Raw genomic sequence first — 15,045 nt, forward strand, 5'->3', positions numbered from 1 at the left:
AAACCAAAATACTACTAACAATAACAGTAAATGCCCGGGTCGGGCACTCTCACTCTCTTCTCTCTCCATCACCTTCTCACCCTCTTGTGCACCTTGCTACCCCAGCCAAGCATGCACACCCTGGTCTGTTTCCTGGTTCCTTTTATAGGGGAAGTGGTGGGCAGGGCTATGGCCATCAGGAGCCCCTGCTGGCTTCTGGGGTTTGGAGTCTTGGAGGAGAGGTTTTGTAGTCTCCTCCCCTGAAATACCTGTCCTGACTCCAGCCTTGCCTCTCACACTGCCACAATATATACAATAGAAGTCATATACAAATAAATGAATAAAAAAAGCCCCCCTCCCAACTCTCGATTTACTATACCTCCACCCCGCTCTTTTGCTACGCCCCTGAAACACCGCCATGCCTATGCATTTTTCTGGGGGAAACCATATTATAAATATATATATATATATATATATATATATATATATATATATATATGTATATATATATATATATATGTATATATATATATATATGTATGTATATATATATATATGTATGTATATATATATATATATGTATGTATATATATATGTGTATGTATATATATATGTGTATGTATATATATATATATATGTGTATATATGTATGTATATATGTATATATATGTATATGTGTGTGTATATATATGTATGTATGTATATATGTGTATGTATATATGTATATATATGTATATGTATATATATGTGTATATATATATATGTATATGTGTATATATATGTGTATATGTGTATATATATATATATGTATATGTGTATATATATGTGTATATGTATATATATGTATATATATATGTACATGCACATATTCAAACCACTTTAATGATACATGCATGATGATGCATTCCTTTAATTAAATTATATTTAGGATTTCAAATACATTATTCTACTTAGTCAGGACACTAAATTATTGGCATAAATATCAATTATTTTTATGAAAAAATTAAAACTTTCTCCTGCTCAAGATGTACTGTGAGAAGAATACTCAAATTAACATTAAACATGTGATGCACCAGAGCTCCAGATAAGAAGCTTGTCCTAATTTTATCTATCCTGAATACAGGCAGTTTGAGGATTTATTAAACTGCAGATATAGGTCTGTTTGGTCTCTTTGAGATGCTCTTGATAGACTTTGTTATTTACTTCAGTAGAGGAAAACCTCAACTGTGTAAATTTCTGATCATAATCATAATTGGTCTCTATGGCTGATTTCCAAAGGCTTTGGAAATTCTTTTTTCCCCAGTTTGTTTTGTAATCACCGTACATTTACAGTGGCATTTCAACAGATTGCAAAATTTGCCTTGCAGGCTAGCAAGCAAGAGAATGAAGGGAAGCAAGTAATAAATTAACAGAACCAAAAGGACAGCCATAAAGCAGACTTTTGTATGCAAAGCATCTAACATACCCATGAGCCTAATAATTGAAGACTGCAGCTAAATGTTATTCAGATTCTCAAAGATTCCAACGGGGCCAGATGCTCCGTCACAGAAGAGGTCATTTATCCATAGCTTTTTTTCTTTTTTTCCTTTTCTTTTTTTACATTTTCCCATCATGCTATTTTCTGGCTTTGAAATATTTAACAAAGGATCTGTGTTGACACTACCACTGGCTGACAGCAATTCCAGATGGAATAGCAATTTTTCTTGTTTTTGTTTCTGTTTATTTCTGCCTGCCTTTGCAGGTTATCGTGACGGTTGGCAGGTCTGCAGCCAGCTGGGACAGTGTGAGAGTTACCAGGACCTGGGCACCCGGCAGGAGCTCACCGCCTTTGCCCTCACACACTGTCCTCCCGGTGTCATCCAGAGTCTGCTGGCTGCCAGCAGCTCATTACAAACACAGGTTTGTGGCTGTGCGCACCGATACCAAACTGGGCAGAGACATATTGGAGATTAAACTGAAGTTGAGCAAAAGCAGTAATAAAATGGTGGTGCAATGTTATTCTAATCATTTAAAAAACAAATCATATTTTCTCTTTTTAATTAGTCAAAATTGATGCATAGTCATATTACAAAGGTCTGTTCATTTTCTGCAATTTCTGCTAATTACTTAGGATCCCAAAACAACTAATGATTCTAATACTTTTGAACACAAATAACAAGGTGGCAATAAGTGCAAGGTGGCAGTTGTTCTAGGACAGCACAGCCAACAGTTATATAATGGACAAGAGTAGGCATTTTTTGTAGCTACACAATAATACATGTTGAATTCATTTCATGCCATTCTAGAGCAACAGAGTGCTCCATTCAAAATGAATTTTGAACACATTCTTGCTCTTCACATTATAAAAGATCGGTGCACTACATGGAGATGAGAGAACAGCAAAAACACTTACTCAAGACAGTGCAGTATTTCATCAACAGATAGGTTAATGGAATGGGTACGCTTTGGCCTCAGGACCAAAGCATGTTTCAAGGAAATATGATTGGGTTCTTCAACATCTTGAAGAGGATTAACAACATCAATTCACAAACCCCACATCAGGTTAAGAAGAGTTTCTGAGATCTCATGTATACCATAATTTTAAGTGGTATCAGGCAAAATGTATCAAAGCATTTCCTAACAACATGAGGAAATGACTAGAGATCCTTGGCTGAAACAGTTACACTAATTATAATCACTTTGCATTAACAGAATTTTAAAAGCTTATTTTCTAAGAATACAGACATAGACAATATACGATTGAGTTTTGATTTAATCCCAGCCATAGTCTTATTTAACTTCAGACTTACCTATATTAAATAAACAATATCGACATTAAGTAGATTGTGTATGATGTGGTGAATTTTAAGATACAGGTATTTAGAGAGATCACATGATATCCATCAGATGGTATCTTCAGACCTAGATTATTAGATTGTCAGACACCATAATTGAACAGCATCACAAAGTAGTGGCCTTGTTGTCAACCAACTACACACACACGACTTCTAGATGTGCAGTTCTGTAGTTGGTAGTCTTCCATGTTGCCTGTAAAGTTGTTTAACCTCTTTTCATTCTTGATGTGGCACTACATTTATAACAAATTATGCTCCTCTGCCTGATCCCATGACTGAATTATTTATTTATTTTTTACATGTTACTTGAAAACACTTTTACTTAGCAAGTGTCCAAAAGAATAGCTTTAAATGTATTGGCCTATTATTAGAAATAGTAGATAAAATATAGCTTAATTAACTAGAAGTATGGAGCTTTTATCTTCAGTGGCATGAATGTTAATTTCATTTGCCAGGCATATTGTAATACGCATCACTCTCCCCGTGAAACTTTTCATTGCAGAAATGTGGAATTATTAGACAATACTGCTGCCTCACGCACCAGACATCTCTTTCATTGTTTGCTTTTCCACCCAACACAATGATGATGTCTGGCTACACTCAAACAATTGTTAAACCATTGAAAGAGTTTTCTGTATCATTGTTTTGCAGTTATTTAATTTATAATCGCGTATCCTGTTCTATTTGATTCTTCATTGTTGGTTTCTATAGACTGGAATTTGTAATTCACTTTTTTCTTTTTTCTTTCTTTCTCTCCCTCCTGTTAACAGATTCTCTACCAAGCAGTGAATTACCAGATTGGTTCTAATAATTGTGGAACAGGTTTGGAAGCCAAAGATTCACAACAGGTCAGACTTAAATGTGTATAGGACAATGTGCACAGTTTATGTAAACCAATCATTCCTTACTATATAATAATAATCATAAAACAGTTAATATTAATCATAATAATCATAGTGATCAAAGTTTAACAAAGTATAACAAAGTTAAGACTAAAGATTCTCAGTGATTGTCCTAGAAATGACTGAAACAGCATGACAAATGAAACAAGGGTCTTACAACGGTCAGACCCTCTTATGAGACATCTGTTTGTTCTTTTTTCAAGTTGCATTCCCTAGTTGCATCACATCTTCCCTGCTAAACATATTACAGCAAATATATCTATACAATCCTTAAATACTCCACATACTCCAAATGACAGTCTCAAATAGACACCCAGTTCAATACTCAACACTGCTAACTGGAAAATATTGCGTATATATCTCTTTTATACAATGAGCTACTCATTATCTTCTACACAGCATAAAAGTGCCTTATTTTTAATATTTGATATTAATGAAGATAAAGACTGGAGAATAAGTACAGTAAGTGAAACGTAATAAGCAGTTCTAACTTTAGACTTATTAAACAGACAATATCAATGTGTTCACAGCATCATGAAAATGTATATAACGTTCCTTTCCATTGATTGTAAACTACATTTTTTTTTTTTTACTTAAACAAATTTAAAAGTGGGAGATGCAGACTCAATGTAGGTTTGTGTTCATTTTTTGTAAGATGTAAGAGTAATCTTGTTTTCTGTGTGGTATCATTAAAAAAATAACAATGTTCGATGGATCTGAGTTTTGCAATTCAGATTCAGGCTGCAGCTTCATATGGCAGTGCTACTCATATTCTATTTATAAATGGGAGTAAGCAATACAAGAAGGGGCTTTGCAATTGAGGCAAGAGTAACAATTGATATATCCATCATCATCATCATCAGCCTTTATCGATCCGCTGCTCGATGAAGGACTCCCCAAGATGATTCCACTTGTTTTGATGTACAGCGTCTCTTTTCCAGGTTACACCAGCAAAGCTTCTTATTTCATCTTCCCGTATTTTAAGTATTCTTCTTCTGGGTCTTGTTTTCATCTCTCAGGATCCATTCTGTAGTTCTTTTTTTCCCATCTGTTCTTCTTGCTATGTGTCCAGCCAACATCCATTTTCACTCTTTATTTATATATATATAACTATTCAAATAGTTTTCAAGACTTTGTACTGGGAAGAAAAAGGAATCAAGTCAAAGATTTAATCCAGCCCATAGTCATATTTGCAAAAACACTTGTAAGACCTGCATCTTCAAGTTCAAGAACTCTCAGGTTCTCTCTCTCTCTCTCTCTCTCTATATATATATATATATATATATATATATATATATATATATATATATATATATATATATATATATACACTCACCTAAAGGATTATTAGGAACACCTGTTCAATTTCTCATTAATGCAATTATCTAACCAACCAATCACATGGCAGTTGCTTCAATGCATTTAGGGGTGTGGTCCTGGTCAAGACAATCTCCTGAACTCCAAACTGAATGTCTGAATGGGAAAGAAAGGTGATTTAAGCAATTTTGAGCGTGGCATGGTTGTTGGTGCCAGACGGGCTGGTCTGAGTATTTCACAATCTGCTCAGTTACTGGGATTTTCACGCACAACCATTTCTAGGGTTTACAAAGAATGGTGTGAAAAGGGAAAAACATCCAGTATGCGGAAGTCCTGTGGGCGAAAATGCCTTGTTGATGCTAGAGGTCAGAGGAGAATGGGCCGACTGATTCAAGCTGATAGAAGAGCAACTTTGACTGAAATAACCACTCGTTACAACCGAGGTATGCAGCAAAGCATTTGTGAAGCCACAACACGTACAACCTTGAGGCAGATGGGCTACAACAGCAGAAGACCCCACCGGGTACCACTCATCTCCACTACAAATAGGAAAAAGAGGCTACAATTTGCACAAGCTCACCAAAATTGGACAGTTGAAGACTGGAAAAATGTTGCCTGGTCTGATGAGTCTCGATTTCTGTTGAGACATTCAGATGGTAGAGTCAGAATGAGAACATGGATCCATCATGCCTTGTTACCACTGTGCAGGCTGGTGGTGGTGGTGTAATGGTGTGGGGGATGTTTTCTTGGCACACTTTAGGCCCCTTAGTGCCAATTGGGCATTGCTTAAATGCCATGGCCTACCTGAGCATTGTTTCTGACCATGTCCATCCCTTTATGACCACCATGTACCCATCCTCTGATGGCTACTTCCAGCAGGATAATGCACCATGTCACAAAGGTGGAATCATTTCAAATTGGTTTCTTGAACATGACAATGAGTTCACTGTACTAAACTGGCCCCCACAGTCACCAGATCTCAACCCAATAGAGCATCTTTGGGATGTGGTGGAACGGGAGCTTCGTGCCCTGGATGTGCATCCCACAAATCTCCATCAACTGCAAGATGCTATCCTATCAATATGGGCCAACATTTCTAAAGAATGCTTTCAGCACCTTGTTGAATCAATGCCACGTAGAATTAAGGCAGTTCTGAAGGCGAAAGGGGGTCAAACACAGTATTAGTATGGTGTTCCTAATAATCCTTTAGGTGAGTGTATATATCTCATCATCATCAGCCTATATCGATCCACTAGTGGATGATGACCTCCCCAAGATGTTTCCACTTGCTTCAATCCATATCTTCACTTTTCTGTGTCATGCCTGCATATTTTTGTGTTTATGTATGTATGTATGTATATGTATCTATACATGTATGTGTGTGTGTAAGTGTTGTGTGCAAGTGAAAGCTTATGAAAAGTTCTCTTACGGCTCTATTTCAGGAACAGTTAAGATATTCTGAGCAAATTAAAATCAATTACGCCTATTTAGTAGAAGCTCAAGATTTAATTTATATTCCCAGGTATATAATTTTGATAGCAGTTGTATTGTCTCCTGAGGGTAAATTATGTTTACATACTAATTTTTTCTCGGTTATAATCACTTTACTATATTGCAACTAATTTGACAAGCACATTAGCATGATCAGCAAACAAGCTTTTTCACTCTTATTTTCCAATCAATATGTAGACATGAAAATACTGGTCCTTTAGAGACTCACCTAAACAGATAATGAAACAATTTTGTTGTATGCATTTTAATTGACTTTTGGTTAAGGTCCCATCTGGAGCCAAGATATTGTACAATGGTGGATATGATTGCTTTTATTCAATAAGACCTTCTGAATACAATTCAGTGTGTCGCAGGTGTTTTACCTTTCTATCCCAAAGCTACTTTTTCAAAACAATAATACATTCTTAATGCAGTAAGCCTTCCAAATATTAATGTTTTTGCTGATAATGGCAATGTAATTTTAGGCTACAGTATACTTGTGTTCACTGGAATACAGCGATGCTTAAAATCATTTCCAATAAACTTATAGCAGCAGCAACCATAACACCTTGATTTTTAATGATTTTCTCTTGTTAATAAGAGAATATTATTAGTTGAGCCAAATAAAATGGAATTCAGATACTGGCTCGTAGATATACAAAGAACATACGTCCTTTGTTTATCTAGGTGCCAGTATCTGAATTTTCTAATGCTTTAGACTGTACATAGTTGAAATAGAAAACATATTATTACTTATATCTAGGTAATACAGAAATCTCTAACATGAAGAATTAAGAGTTAGTTTTTAGTGTTATAGCTATGGACATTTTAATTTTATTATTTTGTATTATACTCACAATAACCACTCGGAAGGCAGTTTTCAGGTTGCACTTATCTGACACGTTTGTAATGGCCAGTAGTTGTTTTATTTATGTAATTAAAGCACCTTGAGCTTTTCTATTGGGGTGTAGGTTAAATGGGTGAATCACCTGTGAATTTTGCAAGGCCCTACCTATTTTTCAACAGATGATTTGGAATATACACTTTATTTCGACAGAAAGGGGATGAGCTTCTTGGTGCGGTTAATGGGTTCTAACAAATATTGTTTGCTGTATAGAGTTTCTTGTTTTGTCTTTGTTAAGGGTATGATATTGTCCTGTATTGGAATAATTTGGACAACGGTGTGCCGCCAGCAATTATTTAATCTTTAAAAAGTATATCTACTAATGCCAACTTGATGCCATAAAGCTGGTAGTATAACATATATAGTATTTGCCTTAAGGAGAACAGCACTGAGGACATGCCATAGGCGGCTCTGAGTCATGATCTCAGTCCTGTAGAACATTATAAGAACGTTAAGAGCCAGATCATAAAAGCCAATTCAAACTCAAGGGCAACGACTGGGGGTGTTCAAGAAACTCTGGCATCAAATAAAAGGACCATTGTGTGTCCTGGATTGTGGTGTCCCTAGCAGAGTGTAATGGAATAAGCCTCTCCTCAATGGTCAACTTTAACAAACAGATGCTGAAGGAAGAACGTAATACTTTCTGTAAAGGCTGGGGAGGTGTGGAACCTCTGGTCCTGGTACCCTTTTTTTGATCCATTTGTGTTTTACAAAGTATACAAAGATCTTAACCCCCCCAAACAATTCATGGATGCCCTCTATCGATAAACTCATCTTTGGTAACAAATAGATTTTATTGGTCATGAAAATGATTAAAAACTATAACCAACCAGGGTGCCTAAATTCAGTGCATATGTATAGACTGACCAATTGGTACATGTATAATCTGTAAATTTTTTTATCATTTTGGTTGCAGAGTATCCTTGCCAAACTCTATTTTGCCTGAAGAATGCCAGATTAATTTCCCGTTATTTTAAGGATGACAGATCTTCACGTTCATTATCAAGTCTTTAAATTCTCTCCACCTCTTAGATAGGTGGTAATTAAATAGTTAAAGTAGGTAAATGCATAATTCATATTATACATGAGTGTTGGCAAAACACATTGTTTAATTATTTATTGGTCTTTTTGATTCAAATGTATTAACTAGTGGCATGATGCCATGAAATATCATCCTTTTTTACCCAAAACTACAGTAGTTCTACTCATGACTTTGTGTGCTTTCCAGGCCATTTAAACTATACAACTAAATGAGTATGGATGCCAACTCTGGAAATGCACTAAAATGTTGGCTTTGTGCAATGTACTGTGTTCCAACATTATTTTTTTTGAAGTTGGTATTTATGAAAGATGACACAGACTGTACATTATCCAGATGAACAGTTTGACACCGCAGCACTTGAAATGATATTCTTTTGCTCTCTCTTTTGTGGTGAATGCCTGATCTTCTAGGCTGATGCTAAAGCTTCTAGTACCAGACAGTCTGCAGACCTGCTACATCGAACCACAGCTAAAACCATAGAGGTCCTCTCTAACCCAAGCATGACAACCAAAGCTGTTCTGCATGCTGTCAGTGATTCACAGTGGTGGAAGAAGTCAGTCAGTTATCTGCGACCTCTACATGTAAGACCCTTCTGTATATTCCAATATTCTTACTCTAAATGTGAAAGTCAAACCTGTCATACCATACATACTATTCTTGTTATTACACCCACACTTTTGTATCACATAGCTGTTCTTCTTGTAATATTATGAGCTTGAATACTTTTTGACATACTACACAAAACAAATCTAAGACCATGTTTTTCCTTTTTCTTGGTCTCTTTCTTTCTATCTATTCACACAATACCAAAATCATCATCAACAACACCATCAGCCTTTGACTATCATGATCCACTGCTGGATGAAGGCTTTCCAAAGATTTTCTGACATATATATGCGTTTCTTTTCCTGAGCAAGGTTATTGAAGTTGCCTACAGCCTGATGTATAAGACTGATTTAATTTTCAATTCCAAAAGGTACATCTGGGACTTCCAGAGACTTGTTTTTAATTTTGTAATATTATACTCAAGATCATCATTTAGAAGTAATTTATTCTTAGCAGTATACTAGTTCTGAGTTCCATATTGCACAACTGTCTGATTTTAATTCCAGTATTAGAAGTTATGATAAAAATGTAAGACTGCAGGCATTGTAGGTCCCAGAGCTTGCATAACAGGCAATTAACTATTAATGTTTTGCATTTTTAATTGGCCGGTTGTATGGCTTCTAATATGCATTGTTTTAGAAGATGGATTGTTTCTTTGTCTTTATTTTGTCTTGTGTAGCAAAGAAAATCATTGAAAAGTGATAGCATAGAGGAGGTTACTAGGAGCTATAAATATTTCATGGCACTATCTTTTTTCAGGGTCAAGGACTGGGTTCTGCACTAAAGGGCATGGCTGGAGAAAATGCAGATATGGAAAAACAAGGCTGCAGCCCTTTCTATGAGAATCTTTTGGATAATCCCTACACTAACAAAGTAATTGGTGGAAAGTTATGTACAGGCAATGTCATTGATATATTGTTAGCTTTATAGCCAACGTTGTCCAGTGACCTTTTGATATATTTCTATGTAGCATGTAATTTGAGGACAAACCCGTACTGTTTAAACTTCATTTTAGTTAGAAAACTAGCCAGGATTAATATGTCTCACCTTTGTTGGATTCAATTAAAATCACAAGCCAGCAAGCAGGGAAAATGCATTATGTGTATAAGCTATGTGTAACATTTGAAATTGAATGGCATTTCAGCTTTGTCGTCTTCATGTTCTTAGATTTTTGAAATTTGCCTTTTAAATATTGTTTTTTCTCCCTTGGTCACGTTTTAGAGTGAAGTAACTTACACATCATATGAGCACAGCCCATTGGAAAACTTTGCAGAAGTTTTACTACGGACAGGAAAACTAGCTGAAACTAAGAGTGAAGGCCAAAATGTGTTTCCAACAACAGAAGGTAAAACACCATGCACATGCTTTCTCACCAGTTTTATTTTTAATTTTTTTCTGCAATAATATTCTGTGCATTTTGAGAGCCAACTTTCTAGTATTACTTTTAGCACCATATAATTGATATGGCAAATCACAGGTTCCTAATTATTATACATCTATTAACTGTATTAACACATTGATGTATACAAAGATGGAGAAATTAATGTAATTTGGTTTCAAAAATATTACTACAAAAACCCATTACTAAATTGTATCTCTTTTTTTCATACCCAAGATCAATAAGGTATGAAATTGGAAGACCTGAAAATGTACCTGCATGAATAAAATCTTAAATGGACTATAAAATACATTGTTATAAATGTAATCTTACTTACCACAATAAATCAGAAAAATGACTGATTATTTTTCACTGTTTTTGTAATTTATATATTTTTTAAAAGAATGAATATGCTTATATAATAGTTTTTGTTTTTCTGATTTATAAATAGAAGACTTTTAGCATTTTAAATAACTATGAAATTGATCTGTTACACATAAAATCCATTTTATGTGACACAATATCAGTGCTTTTTCAAAATGTTTTGCAAAGAGCCTGGGAGGGGACATGAAACAGAGAGAATGAAAGAAAGAACCAAAACTATTTTGAGGACCATTTATTATCTTTTACACGTATTTATACATTTTTTTGAATCATTTTAATATTTATATTAAATATATTAAGTTTAAATAAATATATTAAATATATTAAGGCTGTATTAAGTCAAAAATTTGACCCACCCACTAATAGAAAACAACATAATTTTTTGTAAGATGCCATTTTCTTCTAATCATCTTGCTATTAGCGGGTGGGTCAAAGTTTTGATTTAATCCGTCCCTAAGTACTTTGTGTGGACCTCTAAATTTGTATAATAATGGTCTCAATTATGTTCCAATTTAGTTGAAAGTTAAATATACCTAATAATAATAATAATAATAATAATAATAATAATAATAACAATAATGCAATAACATACATGGAGGTGTGTGGAAACTTTAGACTGCTTCACAGCCAATGCCATTAACCGTATGTTTCTGGAAGTTTCTCATTTTGTTTTAATACAGGGAAAATGTGACCACTCGCACAGCACTGTTGTACGAAACAAGAGCAATGAATAGCTTAATTCACACTGCAAATCATGTTTGAATACCACAAAAACGTGAGCAGGGTGAGATTCATTAGATATTATGGAGCTAATGCTTCTGTGAGTAATTCAGTGCAAACATTTTGGTATTTTATCCAGTCCACAGTCTAGGTTCTAGCAACTCGTTCCTACTAAATAAATTGTTCCTGAGAGATATTAAATCATGCAAACAACAAATTAAGTTATTCCCACACGATTTTATTTTTTCTTTCATGTTGTCTCCTGGGTTGTGTAGCTCTACAGTTGAAACAGTTGAAGAAATAACTACAAATACTCAATTTCTGGCCAAATGCTTGGTATTAGTGAAACTGCTTATCTGTATGTTTTTCACAAGCATGTCTTCATAGAACTACTTTATGTATTTATGATGAGCATATTTCAAATTTAAATACCACAGTTGCTGCAAAAAGCTGAGTCACCTTCATGAAAACATCAACCAGTTATTACTGTTCATGAGGAACGATGATTACATTGTTGTCAGGACTTCATCAACGTTAGCATAGTAAGAGTTGTATATCACATGGATATTACTGTACAGCTTTAAATTAAATTATTATATGTGATCAAATACACTGCAGATTTAACAGTTATTCTCCAGGGGTGTACTTCAAAGCTATTATAGCAGGTATGGCAATTCTGTGTTCTGAGTTAACTTGTTTAAGGTATAAGCAGTGAGATTAAGTGACAACTACTGCATAATGTGATTGAGAGTTACAATGATTGGCTTTCCATTGCTGCAGTTAGTCTCCTGGATTTAATTTTTGCAAATAATAATAATGAGCTTTTGATTTAAAGCGTTTGGAGTTAGTAGTATGTGCCAGATACCTAAAAAAAAAATATATATATATATATTTTCATTAATGTTATAATTGGCTTCAAAAATTGTTACGTATTGCTCCAATATGTAAGATAGTTACCTATCTCCTTCAGTCTAATTAAAGGGGAATATCAAGGAGTCTTTACACTGGCTCCTTGTAGGGGTTTCTGCCAGCAGTTTTGCCATTTCTTTAGTGCATGCAAAGTTCAGCACCTTGGACAAGTCCCTTTCACTTTCTTATCTCCTTGAGCAGTCAGCTTCATACTTAAGTGTTGTGGACAGTTCTTCCAGGGCAGTGTATCTGACGAGAATAGAGAGACACATCCATAAAGCTGTCACTCTTGTCTCGGCAAGACGTTTTTTCTATATTTGTTTTATGAAAGAAAATTCTTTCATAACTTCTTTAGCAGGAGTTAGTTCTTCTTTCCTGGAGCCATGTGAGGTCTTCATTTCTCAAACCTGTTCTTCTGTTTGAGAATACAGAATATCTCTGGGAATGCCAAGTCAATAATATATGAATACAAATACTCCCATTGCCTTAGGCTAGGTGGCATTTGCCTTGCAATGAAAACAAAATTAATTTCCTTCTATTTGTTTAAGATACATCTATGGTGTTGGTATGGTATGGTGTGCATTATTTTTTGTTTGTTGTGTTTAGTTGTATGTATAATACTGTGAATACAATCAAATCCGATGTCACTGGCTATTATTGATTAGATCAAAGATTAGTTTTGATTTGTTTTTTTCTATATATCCTACTGACAATCAACTTAGCATGCTGGTTTTAAAAATATGTGAACTGGAAAGATAGTAAAAAAAAATAAGCAATACATCCAAACATGTTGTATTGATTTCAGTGCATAAGGTATATGTTCTTAAAGCTTAGAATCATTCAAGCATTTAAGATTTAAATTAGCAGTGGATGTGATGCAAATGTCAAATGATGGTTAAGGTTTAGTGCCACCTAGAAGATGTATACTTTGTCATTATAGTGATTACAGTTTCACTATTGTTTAACTGTTTTTTGCAGTTGTTTGAATACCAAAAACAGAATAGAATTTAGCTCATGCTTTAATGAATTGCAAAATAGTGTTTATTTATACATAGATAGATAGAAATAAGAGGCATATATGTTTAATGCACTTTTTGTCTTCAGATGTCGGAATAGTAATTGCTTGGGTTGGGGGAATTTACTTTAATTTCCATTAATTATGTATTTATTTTAGTATGGAGTCATCCAGCAAGTCCAGAACTAAAGATTTATGATACAAAATGTAATCCTCTATCATATTAAATGTATTATTGTCCTGAAGATGCTGAGTAAATATGTACAATTTGAGGGATAGTATGAATACTTACATTAATGTATGCTCATGTATCTCTGACATCACTAAACCCAATGTGAGATTGTGATGCAAAAAACGGCTGCGGAGAGTTGGATTAGTGAAGATGGCAAGTCAAGATGGAGTACTTTAACCATAGAATCAATGTTAAACCTCGGTGTAGAATGCAAATGACCACTGGAAGAGAGAGGGTTTGTGGCATGCATTGTTTGTCATTGCCTTTCTGGAAAATTGCATTCAGTTGAAGAATTGTTGAAGAACATAACTTGCATGCAAAAAGACTAATATTTTAACATACTGAGGCTCAATGCAGGGGTAAGACTTAGAGTTTTAATGTGTTATTTTTGAGAAAGCTGAAAGAAACAGTTCACACTGTAACATCACTCTTTTTAGAGAGCCATTTAATGTGGTGTGTTAGACACAGTCTATTGCCTCGGTTCCACTGGCTTAAGCGTCGTGTCGCCGGAGTCCCAGAGCCGATTGTAAACCAGCCGCTGTGATCCGTCCCTCCGATGAGGAGCAGCGACTGTGGGTTTGCTTTGTGTTTCTGTTCAAAACTACGAGCGACACAGCCTGACGAGGACAGGACTTGTGTGTCTGTTTTATTCTCTCTGCTTTACATGATTGTAAACAGCGTAATAAATACACGTTTCTGTTAAGAGGTATTAGGAAGAGCTGAACGTGTAGACAACATTATATTCAGACAAGCATGTTCACATATGAATACGTTTCCATGTGCAACAATAATACTAAATAGCGAATATGTATTGTTATTATTATCGTCATCATTTGTGCTAGTATATATGTATTTTAAACGGCACAGCGTGACTCCCTTCACTTATTACTCTTTCTGCAGATTTGTAACTGCAAACAATACTTTTTGCCGTATTATTTATAATGTACTTATCAGACGTCCTTAACCAGGGCAAGTTACAGTTGAAACAAAATGCACGATGAATCATCCAGATACAATATAGCAGCTTATAATGTAACTAAAGTGCGCGTCTCAGTCATGGCGTTTATGGACGCATTTATTAAACCAGTCCTTAATGTTTTCGAGGGAAACCCAGATCTGCTGTATTTATGTATTGATTAATTTAAATTGTAAATGGACACACGTTAACTGAATCATGTTCATGTCCTGCACACATTCACACACACAGCCTGAACACGGCCAGCTGCCATACAGTATTAATGCCATCGGCTGCTGATGCGATTATTATCCTTCAGTTTATTGTAACTAGTCAGGCGCTGCGCCGGTCTGTGAATCACAGTGTTTAATGCACTG

General features: G+C 35.0%; 1 protein-coding gene across 1 annotated transcript in view; it reads left to right on the plus strand.

The window, feature by feature from the left end:
• Nucleotides 1-15,045, plus strand: part of nbas (NBAS subunit of NRZ tethering complex) — a 198,510-nt gene that overhangs the window by 87,468 nt on the left and 95,997 nt on the right. Inside the window, exons 34-38 of the mRNA XM_066705652.1 lie at nt 1,721-1,878; nt 3,584-3,661; nt 8,880-9,050; nt 9,835-9,948; nt 10,297-10,420. Coding sequence (XP_066561749.1) covers nt 1,721-1,878; nt 3,584-3,661; nt 8,880-9,050; nt 9,835-9,948; nt 10,297-10,420 — 645 coding nt within the window. The remainder of the gene's footprint in view (nt 1-1,720; nt 1,879-3,583; nt 3,662-8,879; nt 9,051-9,834; nt 9,949-10,296; nt 10,421-15,045) is intronic.

The sequence above is a fragment of the Amia ocellicauda genome, chromosome 1 (genome assembly GCF_036373705.1).
Source record: "Amia ocellicauda isolate fAmiCal2 chromosome 1, fAmiCal2.hap1, whole genome shotgun sequence".
NCBI lineage: Eukaryota > Metazoa > Chordata > Actinopteri > Amiiformes > Amiidae > Amia > Amia ocellicauda.